The 17,885-nt window shown below is 50.9% G+C and overlaps 6 protein-coding genes across 6 annotated transcripts; 4 read left to right on the top strand and 2 right to left on the bottom strand.

Moving 5' to 3' along the window:
• Window positions 1-336: 336 nt before the first annotated feature.
• LRP88_09416 (uncharacterized protein) lies at window positions 337-1,972 on the top strand (the record flags this gene model as incomplete). Its single annotated transcript, XM_083245902.1, has 2 exons — window positions 337-358; window positions 414-1,972. 2 exons carry the CDS (start codon window positions 337-339, stop codon window positions 1,970-1,972), a joined length of 1,581 nt encoding a protein of 526 aa, XP_083097015.1.
• Window positions 1,973-2,957: 985 nt separating this feature from the next.
• LRP88_09415 (NADH:flavin oxidoreductase/NADH oxidase) lies at window positions 2,958-4,214 on the bottom strand (the record flags this gene model as incomplete). Its single annotated transcript, XM_083245901.1, has 1 exon — window positions 2,958-4,214. The coding sequence occupies one exon, from the start codon at window positions 4,212-4,214 to the stop codon at window positions 2,958-2,960; it is 1,257 nt and encodes a 418-aa protein (XP_083097014.1).
• A 3,585-nt stretch (window positions 4,215-7,799) lies between these two features.
• Window positions 7,800-8,615, top strand: LRP88_09414 (SDR family NAD(P)-dependent oxidoreductase; the record flags this gene model as incomplete). Its single annotated transcript, XM_083245900.1, has 1 exon — window positions 7,800-8,615. One exon carries the CDS (start codon window positions 7,800-7,802, stop codon window positions 8,613-8,615), a length of 816 nt encoding a protein of 271 aa, XP_083097013.1.
• A 419-nt stretch (window positions 8,616-9,034) lies between these two features.
• Window positions 9,035-11,795, bottom strand: LRP88_09413 (uncharacterized protein; the record flags this gene model as incomplete). The annotated part of the gene is made up of 6 exons (XM_083245899.1): window positions 9,035-10,607; window positions 10,661-10,900; window positions 10,964-11,049; window positions 11,178-11,227; window positions 11,281-11,670; window positions 11,729-11,795. The coding sequence occupies 6 exons, from the start codon at window positions 11,793-11,795 to the stop codon at window positions 9,035-9,037; spliced, it is 2,406 nt and encodes an 801-aa protein (XP_083097012.1).
• Window positions 11,796-12,447: 652 nt separating this feature from the next.
• LRP88_09412 (phytoene desaturase family protein) lies at window positions 12,448-14,085 on the top strand (the record flags this gene model as incomplete). The annotated part of the gene is made up of 1 exon (XM_083245898.1): window positions 12,448-14,085. One exon carries the CDS (start codon window positions 12,448-12,450, stop codon window positions 14,083-14,085), a length of 1,638 nt encoding a protein of 545 aa, XP_083097011.1.
• Window positions 14,086-15,195: 1,110 nt separating this feature from the next.
• On the top strand, window positions 15,196-15,711 carry LRP88_09411 (uncharacterized protein; the record flags this gene model as incomplete). The annotated part of the gene is made up of 1 exon (XM_083245897.1): window positions 15,196-15,711. One exon carries the CDS (start codon window positions 15,196-15,198, stop codon window positions 15,709-15,711), a length of 516 nt encoding a protein of 171 aa, XP_083097010.1.
• Window positions 15,712-17,885: the final 2,174 nt, after the last annotated feature.

Below are 17,885 nucleotides of genomic sequence, written 5' to 3'. Positions count from 1 at the left end.
GAACACCGCAAGAAAACAGTGGACACACGACGCAGTTAAAACCTAAAGAGTAAAACATGACAACAATGGAGAAGAGGCACCCAGCACCGACAAGATCTCGAAGCTGTCCGCTCAGCCAATGCGTTCTTCCTAGAAACGTCTTAACGGCGTCTTGCGCATCATGCCGAACCAATTGAGGCTTCATGATAAGAGTTAAACCTTGAGCAAAGCGTCGACCCCAATTGGGCTAGCAAAGCGGAGTTCCAAGGGGCCGGTTACGGGAAAGAACTGATCCCCTTTATTTAAAGCAGTGGGAGAACCCCTCACGTTATTACCTCCACCACACACATATTCATCATGGACAACTTCGATGGCGACAGTAGGTCATTTACGACAATAACAGCGAGGTAACGATACTGACGCGTGGATAATAGTCCTGATGTTTTCGGAACTCGACTTTGCACAGTTGGGGCTTATACTAGAAGCCACTGACCAGAATGCTGTGACTGGAGACTTCAGCTTGGATACTGGACACCAGCTGTGTCGAGAAGATCAGTCTACAAGACCATGCGACACGATTATATCAGCTCAGCCGCTCGAATCTACCCGCCCAACCATTTCAGACTTTCTCAAATTCCCTGGCGTGATCGATCTCGACGCATATATTGACCCTTCCCTGTCCCTGCAAGCACAGTCGTCCCCAGCAGAGCTAAACCACCCACGTCAGCTGTCTACGGGCGAAATATCTACCCCCGAATCGCCCTCTCAACATATCGACGCCTACCACTTTGTGCCTGTCCCTGAGAATCAGAAACCCGGCCTTCCTCGACGAAGAAGTCGGTACCTCCGCAGCCCGGCCCAACAAGCAGGCCTGGGCCTCATATCCATACCAGTACACACCTTAGCCGACGACGCGGCCGCTCCGATGCAACGATGGCGGAACTCACCACCCGCGACTGAGGGCGCTTCGCTGGACGCCATCGCCGATGCCATGAGACACCCGTTGCGCCCTCAATCATCCGCAGGTAGCCTCAACAGCCGCCGCAGAGGCAGCCAGACTGTATCAACCGTCAGCAGTGGCACGAGTGGTTCTTCAAACTCGACAGTGTCGGCCACGTCAACAAGCTTCCGAAACACGACGAGCGGACGCGTGAAAAAACGGAGGCGACCGGCTCCCCCAAGCTGGAATCCCGCTGAGGAGCGGAGGTTCCAGTGTACCTTTTGCTGCGACTCGTTCAAGAGCAAATACGACTGGTCGCGGCACGAGAAGTCACTGCACCTCAATCTACAAGGCTGGAGATGTGCGCCATTTGGTGGCACCGTCATGTCTCCCGTAACCGGCAGGAATCATTGCGCCTACTGCCACCTTGCCGACCCGGCGCCGTCACATCTTGAGATGCATGCCCACGGGAGCTGCCAGACGCGGGAGCACATGTATACGCGGAAGGATCAGCTGATCCAGCACCTACGACGCGTCCATCGCGTACATGATGTGCCTATGATTAACTCATGGAAAGTCGAGATGCCGCCAGTATCTTCAAGATGCGGCTTCTGCAATGCACAAATGCACAACTGGTCGGAGCGCGTTGACCACGTCGCGGAACATTTCAGGAAAGGCAAGACAATGAAAGAGTGGAAGGGGGAGCATGGATTTAAGCCTGAAATAGCAGCTCGAGTCATGGACGCGATATCACCATATCTTATCAAGGATGAGTTGGAAACGTTTACCCCCTTTTCACCAACAGATAGGGCCACGAGTCAGCACATTGAGGAGCTCCAGATCTCTTCTAATCGCAGCATGCGGGAATGGGGAATGATTGAGGGATCCATCGCGTCGGGGGGCGATGCTAAGGGCTCATCGTCTTCCTTTACCAACGAGGACCTCATGTTGATGACACTTTCAGAGTTACTAACTACCGTTTCACCTGGGCCGCTTCGCGCAACAACAAATGCGGCTGGGTATTATGCCGACAGACAGCATGTTCCAGGATGAGGCCCGGCAGATGCAGTATGGCACCACAGACCCGTGGGAATGCACCATGGCCGACAACCAAGACTGCCACAAGACGTTTCGAAGCCATTACGTAGAGGGGTTACTAGAGACTGAGCACTTCATGAGAGGCTGTATGGAGAGGAAGGGAGATGACGAATATTCATAAGTCGATAAAATAAATATTATATTCATCATTCATCCATCTTCGTTTGATGCGAGGGCATTGGAGTGGCTACATTGAAAAGTTTTCGGATGCCGATATGCGGAGCTTGGCACGCCCTACGCCTTGCGCCATCCTTCCTCCAATATCCATCAACGATAACCACCTACGCCGTGGCGGATCTTCCTGAAATGAGTCTAGCATTGAGAAGATGAGTTGAGTCGAAGTGAGCCTCAAATGAAGATGCCTCGACTCGACTTCACAACCATAGCACCACAGACCAAGCCGTATGTATCTTACGATTCACCATGAGTAGTACGATGAAAGACGTTCCCTGCACTCACTGGGCTCAAATTGGGAGGGAAAACCCAGCCGGCTTTGACCTCCGAAGGAAGTTGGCCCTGTTTTCCATCATAGCTATGGCTGGCACCGGCGGACATCAAGGCGATGCAATCACAATTCCAGCTGCATCTGGGAACCAAGTTGGGAAGGCCAGCGTCTAAGCTTCAAGGTAGTAACTAGGAAAACAATTAAAGTATCGACATTCGTTCGGTTCAAAGGTCTATCATCTGAGCTTTCGATAGCAAAGGAGGCGCAATAGTGGAGACACGAGGTAACTGTGGGTGAGTACATGGTGCCCTCTTGTCGTTCAGCATATATCTTGGAAGCCTCTTCTCAGCTCTGTTTTTAATCTTCGTTGTCTTTGCCACAACGAAGAAGCACGGGCTGGTGAGACGAGGCTGGCGAGCAAGGTAACTTTAATAGAGGCAGAAATAATTTCTTTTCACAACGGCTACTTGTCTAAAGTGTTCTTAGAATAGTGATTTACCTCTTTCCACGTCCTCTAAAGGCCCAACCGGTCTGGTTAGCCATCTTGACAGTTACTCCAAGCTCATCGGCAAAAGCGTGAACTAGGCCAGGGTTCTTTTGGAACCAGCGCCCGCAGAATACAACATCAATACCAGACTGGAGAACCTCCTCAGCCAATGTACCCGTCTTGATGCCCCCAACAGCAGCCACGAGAATATTCTGGCCAACCCCCTTCTTGATCTCTTGCGACAAAGGCACCTGATAGCCGGCCCCGGGCTTTATACCGGTCGCCTGGCTTGGGTGGAGGCCACCGGAGCTGACATCAAGCAGGTCGACGCCTCGGTCGGCGAGGAGAAGCGCAAGCTTGGTGCTATCAGCGATAGTCCAGCTCTCAGGGAACTCATCAAGGCCTTCCAGCAACTCCGTACCACTAACGCGGACAAATAGCGGCATGGTGTCAGGGATCACTCCTCGGATAAGTTCCGTGATCTCCAAAACGATTCGGACACGATTTTCCCAGCTTCCGCCATATTTGTCTGTCCTCTGGTTACTGATGGGGCTGAGGAACTGGTGAAGCAGATATCCATGAGCGGCATGGATCTCAATGATGTCGAAGCCAGCTTCAAGAGCCCTCTTGGCAGAAGCCACGAATGCCTCCTTGGTTGCTTGGATCTGTGCCAGACTCATTTCCTTTGGCTTTGGCAAGACATCATTATACGCCAACGGAGATGGTCCGTAAATCTCATCAGGCCAGCCACCAATGTCGGGGGTTGCCACGGCGTTGGCGCTGATCCAGGGCGGTACAGTACTGGCCTTGCGCCCAGCATGGGCGAGCTGAATACCGATGTGCTGATTCTGGCCGTGAGCAACCTCGACAATGCGCTTGAGCGGGGCTATCTGGCCATCCTCCCAAAGGCCTAGATCATGCGGCGAGATGCGTCCCTCTGGCTGTACGGCCGTAGCTTCGATCATGGCCATGCCGGGACCACGCTGGAGAATGCCGCCAAGGTGGGCGACATGCCAATCGTTTGCATAGCCGCCAATGGCAGAATATTGGCATAGAGGTGCCAGAAAGATGCGGTTCTGAAAGGTAACACCGCGGATTGTCAAGGGCGTGAATAGCTTGCAAGGCGATCCATTGGGGTCGTCTAGAATTCGGGTGCCGGCGGCGGGCTGCTGCGCGGGAGTGAAGTATGAGATGCCCGCTTGAGGTGTGTTGCTGTAGGGGTTATTGGGGTTGTGGGTGGGATAATCTCCCGGTAGCGACCCCATGATGAATAGCTGAGATGCTTTCGGCAAATAGAAGGCTGGTGGCGATGATGAGAGCCTCCGGTGCTGGGATGTCCGAAAGGGCCTTTAAGTAGATACTTGTGGTTCACCAATGGTGTCTGGCCAAGGGCTCTCTATCTGTCGCGTCTGGCTGTGATTTGTAATATGGATTCGAGTTTTTCTCAAACAATGCTGACTCACAGCTGTCACCGCTAGGAGAGCTTCAGTTCATCCATGGCGTGATGGCCGGCTCCGATATTTACGCCCTACGCCCCGCGCATACGCCTTGCTCTGCCAAGTCAATATTGTGGGCAATGGGAAGTCATCGGATTAAAACCACGGGTCTACTAACTAAAGCTCAAAACATTTATCAACTAGAGAGCTGTGCTTCTGCTGTAAAACTCGTGATGTGATGGCAGTTTCCGGCCAAGAACTACGTTTAAGGATCTGCACCGTCTCGCTCACCAATCTCTTCGAGACACCGCAATCCCAAAGACATCCGACCCCGCCGAGATAAATTCGCTTGTGTCCACCGTCGGTGGACCAGCCCCTTGTCTCTTTGTCGAAGTCATCTAGCCGTATAGTTGGCAGTTTGTTCACGTCTTCAGTTGCGGGCCTTTCGCCAAGCTCGATCCACGCCCATATTGCCAAGGCTGCGAGCAGCACTCCAATCCCTTCGTGCTGTGCTGCTGTGGGCTTTGTTCGGATTATTGACCACGCACGGCATGCATGCGTGACGGCGATTTTTGCCTCGTTGTTATTCCGTATCCAGTGCCGCAGCTTGGTAACATTGGTAGCTCGCTGGGCCTCAGTTACGCGCCAGCCAGAAAATGCAAAGAGCTCTCGTACGGGCAAGCGAGTGAACAATGATAGCAGATGGATATGGCTTTGGACAGCCCGAGATAGTCTGGTTGGGGAGAAAGCTGCCGCGTGGCGTTGAAGGAGGTCTAGATATATAAAGGCGTTCTGGAGCTTGGGAGCGTCATGGTACACTCCCATTGTAAGGAGCAGAGTGTTGAATTCACCGACATTGGCAACCTCACCGGAGCAATACAGGTCAAGAAGCCTCTGACGTAGGGGAGCCGGTGAGTGCGAAGCTGGTCGGGTGACAAGGTTAGCGGTTTCCTCCAAAATATCCGGGAGACGTACATTTGCTCAAGCTCTCCTGCCATTCCTCTTGGGAAGATGCATCCCAAGTTGACTCATGAGAAGGCATCGGCAGCTGCAGAAGTTCGATGGGGATTACCGCAGGAGCTGACCAGAAGCAACTGTACTGGCAATCGAGAACCTGTGATAGAACTAAGACCCCATAATTCGTACTGCGACGCCAAGTGTTACAATACTTACCCATGCAAAATAGAAGAGTCGTCGCTTACTCTCTTCACGAAGCCAATCTTCCCAATCCATTGAAGTTGGATGCGCTGCATTGTCTAACGGTACTCCAAACTCACTGAATTTGGCGTAGAAGGAGATCCTCTTACATAGGGTTGCAAGAAGAGCCATGGTGGTGGGCACGGCTTCAGCAAGTCTCATCTCCCCGGAATACATCATGCCGACCTGGTTGAGGACAGTGGCTTGAGCGACATGAATATCAGGCGGCAAAGTCCGAGAGCGTTCCACCTGATTTGACATTAACATTCTGTAGCCAAAGGAATAGAGACCAAGAACTAACCCTGAGATGGATGGCTCGGCGCAGGAATTCGTGTAGATCATAAAAGGTCTGTTCAGATCTCAGGGTCCGTGAGAAGATACAGCCAACAGCGGCAACAGCGACGGCGAGTAGCCAATCATCTCTACGAGGAACGAATGTCGCCTTGTGTAAGAAAGGAAACACAGGGTGAAATTCCTCAAAGTAGACCTGTATAAAGATGTTGATGTGGTTCATTGACGGAAAGCTTTGTGCAGTAAAAGGCACGTAGAATTCGTTGTCGGCGTTGAGGCGAGTAAAATACGAAACCATCATCTCGTAGGTGTCTTGTGTCAGGGACGGGACATGATGGTAGTCTTCGGCTCTCCAAGACTCCAGATCTTGGCTTTCACCGTCTCCACTACTAATCCCTCGAGCACTGGATGATTTTGTTGTGTCTGCCGTTCCACAAATAGGAGAGCTTGCGTCAGCTGTCTGTGTGAAGGTAGGTGGTGGTGCGTCAGTCGCCAGCATCTCTACCTCTGTTTCGGCTGGAGATGGTATGGAAGCGGCTGCCAAAGCACCGAGCCGTTGAGATTCTTTTTCCCGAATAGAAGTTTCGGGCAACTCTGTCGCATGGCCCAGGAAACTGGTGGGATCAGAGTCGAACAACGGCCACACCGCTGGACCGCAAAGGGGGTCAATACTATCCCAACCTAAGTTCTGGAAGGTACTTTCACATCCCGAGAGAAAGTTTTGATCAATGCAGAGCTCCGGAGCAGCGATTGACGGATCCAGGAGGCTCTGCATCGATGCTTGGCCGGCCAATGGAAGGCTTGTGGAGGAAGCACTGCCGTATCCGGGCTCGTTTCCAGATTGCGGGAGGCTTATACTACCCGGTCTCCCAGGAGAAGTTAAGCCATCTACGGCCCGCATACCTTGGTCTGAATCGCAATGCTCAGATATCTGTCCATCACCGTCAGGGCTTCGTTGATTCCCTTCGCCATGGCGTCCCCTCTTCATCGGTGCGTAGGCGCATCCCAAGAGTTTCGATGTGCACCTCGTACAAGGCAATTGACCATCGCAACGCTGCTTAGATTTGGCGCAGTGAATGCAAGCTTGTGCTATGTAGGATGTCTTCTGACGCTTCGGCGGCGTTGCGTTTGTGTCGTGAACCTGCATATGTCGGCTAAGTGCATCCCTAGGGCAAAGACGTTAGCTTGACATGTCGGCAAACGTGGGGTTTGGCCTTTAGCCTCACTTTCGGGAAAACGCAGATGGACATTGATCACAGGTGAACGGCCGGAGACCGAGATGCCGAAGCCGGTGACGTTGAAAATGCTCGTTTCTAGAAAAGGTAGCGCCGCAGTCACGGCATGAAGGCATTGTTGCAGGGTACGGCCCCACGTCAGAAAAGAAGCAGGAATTGTCGGAACAAGAGCGAGAATGAGAGGGACACACCATTTATTACCCCTCTGCTTCCCGTTCCCTGCCCCTCCACAATACGATCTCCCCGCGTTCTTGGTCAAGCCACCCGATGACGGTTATGCCCAGCGGCAGTTGACGAGGCAACGCGGGGTTGCAGGGGGTTCATGACTGTGAAGATCAGTTGTATCACTGACCAAACGAGAGTGCAACCTGTAGAGGCCACGTTAGTATCAGGTACCTCGAACCTCAGCAACCCACAACCGATGAAACACGCTCCCCACACTTTGCTCCACGGCGGCCCCGCCTAGCGGCAGTTCGGTCGCGGGGAGATGCCGATAAACATTCCCCAGATTCCGATTACACATCAACATCCTCAATGGACAAGAGCTCAGAATGTGTCCTATCGAGCTGATAGAGCATCACAAAGTAGTGTAGCAGCATATAAGGTCCTATTTCCTCGGTATCTGTTGAAACTTATTCTCCACCCTCGTCGATGTTACACAAGGAGTCTACCCCCATCACTACATCCCATCATGCTCGACTTTCAAGGCAAAATCGTTGTTGTCACAGGTGCCGCCCGTGGCATCGGCCAAGCAATCTCCATCGAGCTCGCTGCAGCTGGCGCCCATGTCGTCCTGGCCGATATCCAACTGGAACCTCAAGAGAAGACAGTGTCGGAGCTCCAAAGCCGTGGCCAGAAAGCTTGCGCTTACCAGTGCGACGTGACCAGTGACGAGTCAGTCAAAACGTTCGCCTCAAACGTCTTGAAGAATGTCGGCGTTCCGGATATCGTGTACAACAATGCCGCCTTTATTCGGAGTGGCGGCATCCTGAACGCCAGCGTGGAGAACATCCGGCGTGAACTAGACGTCAACGTCCTGGGCTATATCCGCGTTGCCCAGGCTTTTTTGCCTGACATGGTAGCCCGTGGCTCTGGCTGGATCATCAATACAGCATCGCCAAACGCATTCGTCCCGCCACCAATGGTCGCTGGAAATCTCCTCGGTTATTGTATCACAAAGGGTGCCGACGTATCCATGTCCCAGTGCATGGCGATGTCACTCAAACCCACTGGCGTCGGGGTCAGCATCGTCTTCCCTGACCTCACTTACACGGAGTCGGTTCATGAGTTGACGGGCACCGCCCCCAGCGAGTTTAACACTGGTTTCGCCGAATTTGTATCAACTCAGAGTCGTCCAGCTAGTGTTGTGGCTAAGAGGATTGTGAATGGCCTGAAGGAAGGCAAGTTTTTCGTCAATACCTATGATGGGTTTGAGGAAATGCTGAGGGTTTGGGCGAAGAATGATATGGATCCTGATTTTAACTATCTTTCCTTTTCTCGTCTGTAGAGCAATTAGAGAACGGACAGACTGCATGGAGCCAGGGCATCCTATTACGCAAGGGAACATAATCACAATTTTTTTTTTTTTCACAAGCTTGATATTGTCTGGATAGAGTAAGCTTTCTTCTCCACTGCTGTCATCTACGTTTGTGCACATAGTGACGCCCCAAAATGAAGCCATCAGTCACAATAACAAAGAGCACACTTCTCGACACATGTTGGCATAAAAAAACACCATAACCCGGACGGAATACACCAATCACTGCTGCCAACGTTGTTGTCATCCAAGGCGTGTATAATCCCCGCAAAATGGTTATCGCAGCCTCGGGTTCACTTACAGGTATAAACACCGATCATTAAGAGTCATGCTTCTTCTGTAGGTACAACTAACTGCTCCTCATATTCATTCTAGCTGAAGTCCGCTACTCAAAACCCCAAGTCTTTGGTGACCACCCTGTTTTCCCTACCACCCAAGAACACAGACTTATGCAAATCGAATGATTCCGGGAGATCCTCCAACGCACGTCTGCGTCTCTCATCCTCGAGGAAGGCTGTAGCTCCATCCATGCCTGCGAACCAAAATTGCTCCATGGCTCCCATGGTGGTCCAATCCGCGGTCAAGAAAGGTGTATCGGCGAAGAAATCCTTAGTGTCATCAGGAGTGACGCTCTTGTTCATAGCATAGCGTAGCAACTTGGTGCCGCTAGAGGCTTCAACAATGGTACTCGCTCTTGCGGTCATGTCTTCTCCGAGTCGATCCTTGGCAGCTTGTGAATTCTTCGCTAGGTAGAAGACCATCAGGACGGAGTCCTTATCGCGGTTTTCGAATTCCACCGGATCAATGACAATATCGACTGTCGACTGGCAGAGTAATCCGATAGTACCAGACTCGTCAACAAACACATGGCTCCCTGCAGAGGCCTTGTAGTCTGGGGCATGGAATGAACCCCAGAGTGCTCTGAGAGTTGACCAACCCAGAATCGTAGAGCAGTCCCATGAGGTTGATGTCGAGGCGTCCATGCCAATCAGCTGCACAGCCGGTTTAGGTACTGCGACAACCTGGGTGTAATTCCGTAAAACAGGAACCTGGGCCGCAATCTTTTGTGTCATTCCGGCGTGGACCTCAGTGTACTCGTGCAAAAACTTGTCGTCCTTCCAGCCAGGTACACGCGAAGCCAACATGGCCATTTTGACGGTCTTGTTGTTTTCGGAGTAAGAATTTGTCGCCGGAGGGATAACAGGAAGGACAAGGTGACTATCGTACTTCCCACCAAAATGAATGACATGCGTGCCTTTGTTCACTGTGTTGGGATGTCGCGACACGGGTATGTTCGTTGGATAAGTGCCGTAATCGTGGCTAGAAATGACAACCTGAAGACGCTCCCCAGGTCTCAGACGGCAACTGGTAGGCATGACCTCGATATCCACGGGAACAATTTCACCCGATGCCAGGGGCAGGTCCCTTTGGTGACTGTGCACAGGCTGGTAAGGTGTCGATGACTTCTCATCCAGCTCACGGCGCGACACCCGCAAGAAGCCAAAGCCAATGGGGCCGGTATCGACAACTGTCAACCAAGGGAAGAAGACCTGGTTACCATCGCGGTCCAGCTTGCGGAGAGTAATGAAGAGATCCATGTTATCCGCGCCCTTGGCTTCGACCCAGAGACGGAGCTTGGCGTGACCGGCAAATTCCAGTGATGCCTGTGTAATGGGGAGATCGAATGCGATTTCTCCGCCCTCGGCATCATATGAAAGTGACTGTTCCTTTCCTTGCGTAATGCGACTGAGACCCCCGGACGGTGTCAAGAAGAAACGCGTATGCTCGGTGGTCTCGATTGGAAACGACTTGGCCGAGCGCCATTCTCCCCCGTAATATCGCTCCCTCATAGTATACCGGACGGTTGGCCAGAACTGAACCTCATTCGCCTCTCCCAGCAGGTATTTATCAAGGAAGGCTTTCTGGCGCCCGAGTGACTCTTCTGTAGTAGCCCACTCCCACCTGTATATGGTTAGTGACAATTCAAAGCTAGCTTTAGAGATGAGGCTCCTTACTTCTGGTACTGATGAACCTCAAGGAACTTTTCCTTGGCAGGTATCTTCTTCCAAGCGTTGAGCGTGCCACGTGTATGAATGCAGTGATCACCCCAGCCGCAGATGATGTACGTAGGACAGTCAATGTTTTCGAGGTTGGGCAACTTGCTCTTCCAGTAGTCATCGAAGTAGGGGTGCTCAAGTCCACCATAAGTAGCATCTTCGACAAGGTTGCGGCCCCAGTTCCAGAATACAGGGTACCTAGATGCAAGTCAGTATCACACAGCAAAGTCACAGAAACGGTATCATGGGATTGTTCCTCACAGGCCACTGAATTGCGTTTCGGGGATTCCTCCCTTGAATGTCATCTCGCGGTAAAGGTCCGTCATTCCGTCAATAGTAATGATAGCCTAAGCAATGCAAAGTCAGTGACAGGTCTAAGCAAAAAGCCCAGGATACTTGCCGCCAGTGAAGGGGGTCTCTCAGCTGCAATTAGCCAGATTACCATGGCATATCCACTAGCTCCATAAAGCGCGACTTTTCCATTACTCCATGATTGTTTAGCAAGCCATTCGACAACATCATAGCCTGGTACAAGAGTCAGCAAAGGAGAACGTTCCCTCCATGGCCCAGTCTCTCACCGTCGAGGCCGACATCACGGGTGTAGTAACCCTTGTCTCCCTCTGACTGATGCGACCCTCTGGCATCGACGGAAGCAACAGCATACCCCTGCTGACACCACCAACCGGGGTCCGCTGCTTCGAAAATGTAGAGCTTGGAAATGCGAGAAGCATCCAGTCCAGAGGCTGGCGGAAAGACGCAGATGTCAACGGCACCATCTTTGCCATAGACACTGTAGTTGAGGACGACAGGCAGAAGTTCATTCCGGCGGTTCTCAGGACGATATATGTTGCCTCTGAGAACTGTGCCATCCCTGATGGAGATAGCGACATCCAAATCCTGTATAATGCCATCTTCGACGATGGTCCTTGGGTTGGGGTCTCGAGTGCCCAACAGCTTGGGATCCCATCCTCCAAGTACTGTTAGCTCGACGCTCGTAATGGAAACCAGGCTCATTTCTAGGCTCACCGGGTATGAATTTCCCCAGACGCTTAGTCTGAGCGAGTGCCTCAGTCGTGAGACTTGGGTCGGCCATGTTGTCTAAGTAGAGTTGGAGAATCTTATGCTTGAAGGTTGGAGTTGTGAATGAAGCACTTTCAACGCCCCGCTCGCATACGGCGTATCCTGATTCAATATATACTGGAAATGTCACATGTTCGTCAAGTACCAGTGCACAATAAAGGTATCTTTCGGATATCCGGCTTTCTGGTTGTGCGAATATCCTGGCCTTCCTCGGCATCATGTAAGTGTGGGGAGCACCCTACCACATTTCCGATGCCTGCCTGTTTCAAGTTGAGAAGCCGATACTCCTGACGTACCTAGCCATGTATGCTCGGAGTAATTACCCCTTTTGACCGCACCCACCAAGCCAGTCGTTTTGCGGTGTGCTGGACGTTGCGGAACTACTACCCCACAATGGCCGAAACTATGCAGACATCCCCCACCACATTTCCGAAGCCTGTCGACATGGGCTAGTTTAGCCTTGAAGTCTGTTCTGACTTCTCGATTAGTTAGGGATACAGTATTTAGGATAGAGAGCTGGTAGGCGACAGCCATTTTTTATATAAACCAACTCGCAAATACGTTTCTATTAACCGTTGTTCAACTTTCAATCAAACCTCTCCTTCAACCAATCATTGATATACCTTGGGTTAATATCACTGCCCATCACGAACAGACACCACACAATGAACGACTTTTCAAAGATCGGCCGGCTGACGTCTTCCTCCGAGCCAGAGTTTGACGTTATCGTCGTTGGCTCCGGGCACAATGGCCTTCTCGCAGCCGCATACCTCGCCAAAGCTGGAAAAAAGGTTCTTGTTCTTGAGCGACAATCCTACCCTGGTGGAGGTGTCGCGTCTCTGCCCATGGCTGAGCCAGGCTATACCAGCGAACGTCACAGCGCCATCCATCAGATGATTATGGGCAACCCTCTGATCACTGATGATGAGCTGCAGCTTCAGTCCAAGTATGGGTTGCAGTATCTTCCGCTGGAGCCGGCTTATGCAATCATTTTCCAAGATGGAGTCCTCCCTCTATACCAGGACATCAAACGGACTGCTGATGCTATCGCCGCCGTCTCAACCCGAGAGGAAGGTGAAGCGTACCAGCGCTTTGCCAAATTGGCTGCCAAGATCACCAAGCTCATCATGCCAGGCATGTTTGTTCCTCCGGCTACGACACCCCCAGATCTGTCCGGCCACCCCGATGTCGCTGCGGCTCTTGAGTCGAGTGCGAAGTGCAGCTCGCTTGACATAGTCAACGAGTACTTCAAGGATCCGACTGTGAGAGTAGCCATTCTTCGCTTTGTTACCGAGATCCAACTAGCGCATCCCAAAACCCCAGGGATCGGCTTGATGGCGTATCTGGGCGTTGGCCTAATGACCTTGTACGGGTTGGCGGTGCCCCGTGGAGGTGGCTCAGCCTTTACGGCCGCTGTGTCCAGATGCCTAGAGGCATATGGAGGGGAGCTTCGTCTGAATACCGAAGTCATCAAGGTCATTACCGAGAACGGGCGAGCTGTTGGTGTCCGCACGCGAGCCGGTGAAATTCGTGCGCGGGAGTGCGTCGTGGCTCAGATACACCCACACGTCTTGGGCAGACTTGTGGACGGCATCGACCCGGCCATCATAACAGCGGCTTCCAAGACCAAACTGTCCGAGTATAGCCTTGTGGTCGTCCATGCTGCTTTGGAAAAACCACTCAACTTCAAGGCAGGAGGAGTGGCAAACCGCGTGGTGATGAACACCATCTGTCCGGGCAGCGTCGAAGAGCTCCTCAAAAGCTACGACACCATGGATAAAGGCGAGATACCAGATATCATCATGACAGGCGCGTCAGCCGTCAATGTCGCCGACCCATCACGGGCTCCGCCCGGAAAGTCCATCCTCCATGCCGTGGTGATGGTTCGTGCAGAGCATGCTCGCGTTGGTTTCCAGGGATGGGATGAGGTCAAGGACGAGGTGACGCAAAAGTTCTTCCGCTACCTGTCTGGCTATCTTGTGGACTTTACTCCAGAACAAGTCCGGGCATACCATGTCGTTACTCCCAAAGACCACCAGGATGACACACCTAGTTTCCAGGGTGGTGATATCTGTGGCCTGTCAATGTCTTCAGATCAGATGGGTCCTCTCCGACCTACCCCAGAGTTGGCCCAATATCGGGTTCCCGGAGTCAAGGGTTTGTATCTAGCGGGCCCCTTCATGCATCCAGGTGGTGGTGTTTGGGGCGGTGGTCGTCCTGTAGCTATGCGTGTTATGGAGGATATGGGAATCGACTTTGACGCGGCGATCAAGACTGATAGGACAAAGGCATCGCACCTTTGAATAGGGGGAACCCCAGACTTGTATCTACATAACTGACCATACCAAAAAGGCGTGGGCGCTGATATTTTCCAACAATACTAATATCTCAAGCCATCGAGGTCATCAATCTGAAATCCTTTCCCAGTCATTTCTCTGTGTTGGTCGGAATAACAGGTGACCTCTCATCCGAGCGGGAGCGGGACACCAAAGAAACCAGGCATCAGGGCGGGTTTACTCCAAGGATATCGGAAGCCATAGGTACATCCTCTGAGTGATGAGAGTAGTGCTTAAACCTGGAGTGTCAGCAATGATCCCTGCAACAGAATTATTAGTCAGGAGAGAGCAATGCGGCCGCTCCGCGGCGACTCACAGCTGTGCCGCAGGATAAGACGAATAAACAAGAAGGAGAGAATGCTAGTCTGTTTCCATTCTGATAATAACATCTCTTGGCAGGGGTTGGATAAGCCTGCCCAAAAGGAGACAGATCAACAGGTCAGACCCCTGGATCAGCTGGGGTTTTTTCGCTAGTGTATCGATATTTTCTGCAACTCCAGCGTCTAGTGACGCTCGAAACCACGCTATTGATTAACTATTGACGGGTACCGGATGTCAAGGAAATTGGCTGCTGTGTAGAGAGAGACGAGGTGAAGCCGCGAGATAAAAATGAAGAATCGCTCCACTGTCATCACAAGCGTCCTGTCCTTCTCTGCCACCAACTTCCACTCGTTCAAACGCCTTCAGCCGCCACGATGATTCCTCGGGCCAGTCTCTTGTTAGCTCTCAGCCTCGTCTGCATTGAATCTGCAATTGCAGGTCCTTGCAAGCCTGGTACTACTTCAAGTGAGCGTGCAGCGTCAATATTGGGTCGTACGGCATGAACTAATGGGACCTTCAGCAGCCTTGACCTCTTCTTCCGAGACTGAATCCGCTACCTCGCATGCCGCATCTTCCACCACGGTCGTTACCACAGATTCTACTACCTCGAGCCCAGGCACTGACTCAACAACCGCGTCTCTGACACTCACCGAGTCTTCCACCGAGTCAACAACCTTTGTATCGACAACCAGTAGTGTCTCAGTGAGCTCGGACTCGATAACACTTTCAACTTCCGAGGCGACCACCTCTCTGTCGATGCAGACATCCACCACCTCGACCGCTCCTCGGCCGGACTCAACAGCGTTCAACATCATCCCAGGTGATGGCTCAGCTGCCAGTGGGTTCCTCAAAGTCAGGACCCTCCTTGGGGGAGATATTTACTTCAACAATCCATACACAACATACCAGACGGGCGTGTTCGTTGTGACTGGCCTCAACCAGCTCGTCGAACGCGGGTCACAGCGCATCTGCGCCTACTTCAGAACCGGCCAAGGCTATGGAGATCTCATCGGCTGTCAGCCCGAGGTCGATCCCGATTTGCGAGAGGTACCTCTCACCTGTCAACTAACGGCCAGCGAGAAAATTCAGTGCTCCGTTCCTGGCAAATTCTGTTACTACCAGAACGACATGCTCCACTGCGAGGATAGGGGAACCTTTTCTTCCCTCTACATTGAGCCTCTTAGTGGCGCAGGCTATGGTGTTATTATTGGTCCCAGTGGTCTCAGTCGGTCACCGGTAGAGCTTGCAGCCGCACCCATCGAAACTCAGTGATTGCATTAGTCGGCCTTCTGTCGTGGTCCAGGTTATTTATACCTGAGTGGGGAACAATGTCAATCACTCTTCGCACTATACATCTTATGCGTGCGCTATTTAGCTCCCACATCTAACCACGTATAAATATTTAGAGCTTCTATAGTATAACGTACTTAATAAGCATGCGGATTAGATAAGCATGCAGATCAAAAATCTTAACCTCTAAGATATAAATCGCAATAAAAACATAATAAACTATTTAATTAATTAAAACTACTTACTATATTCTTCCCTAGATATCTTAATCACTACCTAATACGTTCTTATATTATAACCGGGCTTACCGCATATACCATAGCGCCAAACCCCCGGTCGCGCCGACCTTCCTTAACTACTACTTCTCGACGATTTAGCCACTACCTACGCACCAATATCCATCTGATCAATTACTTGCCTTCCTTCATCTAGAGTTATCTTCCCTCTTTTCTATAGGCGGGTCCTTTTTGCCCTCTGCCGCCGGCTTAATGCCTTATTTGCTTATCGAAGGTCTTAGATCTTAGCCCTCATTAATGCTATCTCATATATAACCGCCTTTGTTCCCTTAGAAAGAGACTTTAATGCTTCTAGAATTGATTTAGGAGAGCTACTTTTATGCCTTCTAATTCTTCTTTTAAGGTATTTAGACTAAGATTAGGCCTTAAGGATAGTCTTTGGGGTCTTTGAGACCTAAGGGTTAGAGGGGCCAGCCTCCTCCTCGGCAGGCGTTAGAGTCCGTAGCTGCACATCAAGCTTCGAGACCACACTTTCTAGGTCAAAAGGAATAAGCCTAGCCCCTTTGAAGGCTGCCTTGATATTTTTCTTCGTCATAGTAGCTTAAAATGCGGCGTAGAAGGCCGGGAAGAATTCAGTCTTTGAAACATAGGTTATAGAGTATTTAATTAGATGCTCTATTTCTTAACCATAAGCCTTCTTAAGTAGCCCAAAGTAACCGACGTCAAGGGGCTAGAGTAGATGAGATGAATGAGGCGGCATATAGAGCGTAATAATATTATTCTCCTCGTAATATATCTCAAAGTCGGCCGAGTAGTGACTTTCGTGGCCATCAAGGATTAGAAGACGATAGGGACTAGTTGATCGGTTAGTTGTGTGCTGATTGAAGTGCTTTAGCCACTCGAGACCTATCTCGTTATCGGTCCAGCTATTTTGAGACGTCGCAATAGCTTAATCGCCCGGGAGGTTGCTTTCTTGGTACTAATTGGCGAGGTGATATTAGCCCGTAACTACGATAAACGGCTGGATAGCCCGGCCTTCCGCATTAATCGCCTAAATAACTATAACCCATTCCCGGTCTCCAGGCTGCACTAATTTCGGTCTTCCACGCCTTTCTGCGCCTATGACGACTATCCCGCTCTGAATCAGGCCTATTATAAAGCTAGTCTCGTCAAAGTTATAGATATCTTTTAATCAGATACTATATTTCGCGATTATATTCTCAATGAGCCTAAACCAATTACGAATAATAGTTAGATCTTCGTATTTGGCCCTCTAATAGTTATATTTACGAAAAAAACGCGTCTTAAGCTCTGGGTGTCGCTTAATGAAGTTTCTAGCCTAGCGCTTGCCGACGGGTAGCGCGTTGCGGTCGGCGAGCAATTAGTTAGCCATTTCTTTAATACCACGCAGTCGCGGGGGAAATCCTCGTGAATCTAGGTCGAGAATAAATTAGATAATAATCTATTCCTCTAGATCAGATAGTTTGCGTGATTTAGGGATCTAATCACAACGCGCAGATATGCCATGCTGTCGGCGATAGAGAGTAGTATAAGAGATTTCATAGACCTTTGCGGCGCGTCGGAGACTTAATTTTAGGTCATTTTAATAAGCCTAGAGCGCAAGAAGGATATTAGCCTCTCTATTTGACTGTGGCATATTGGGTGGTTGAGAATTAATTGATTAAATGGAAATGTTATAGGATGAGGGATTTTTGATCCGCATGCTTGTCTGATCCGCATGCTTATCAAGTACGTTATATATACATCAATAAGATGGAATACCTATTGCACCTCGGGTAAAACATATGGCTAATTTGAGTGGAAGCTCAAGATGATGATGACTCAGCCAATCATGGCAGTTCTGACATCACACTCACGCAGGGTAGCTCCAAGCATGATGTCATGAGGGCTTAGAACTTG

This window comes from Fusarium phalaenopsidis, assembly GCF_050370095.1.
Source record: "Fusarium phalaenopsidis strain FUZ10S chromosome Unknown contig_32304, whole genome shotgun sequence".
NCBI lineage: Eukaryota > Fungi > Ascomycota > Sordariomycetes > Hypocreales > Nectriaceae > Fusarium > Fusarium phalaenopsidis.
This window is presented reverse-complemented; position numbering and strand designations above follow the sequence as displayed.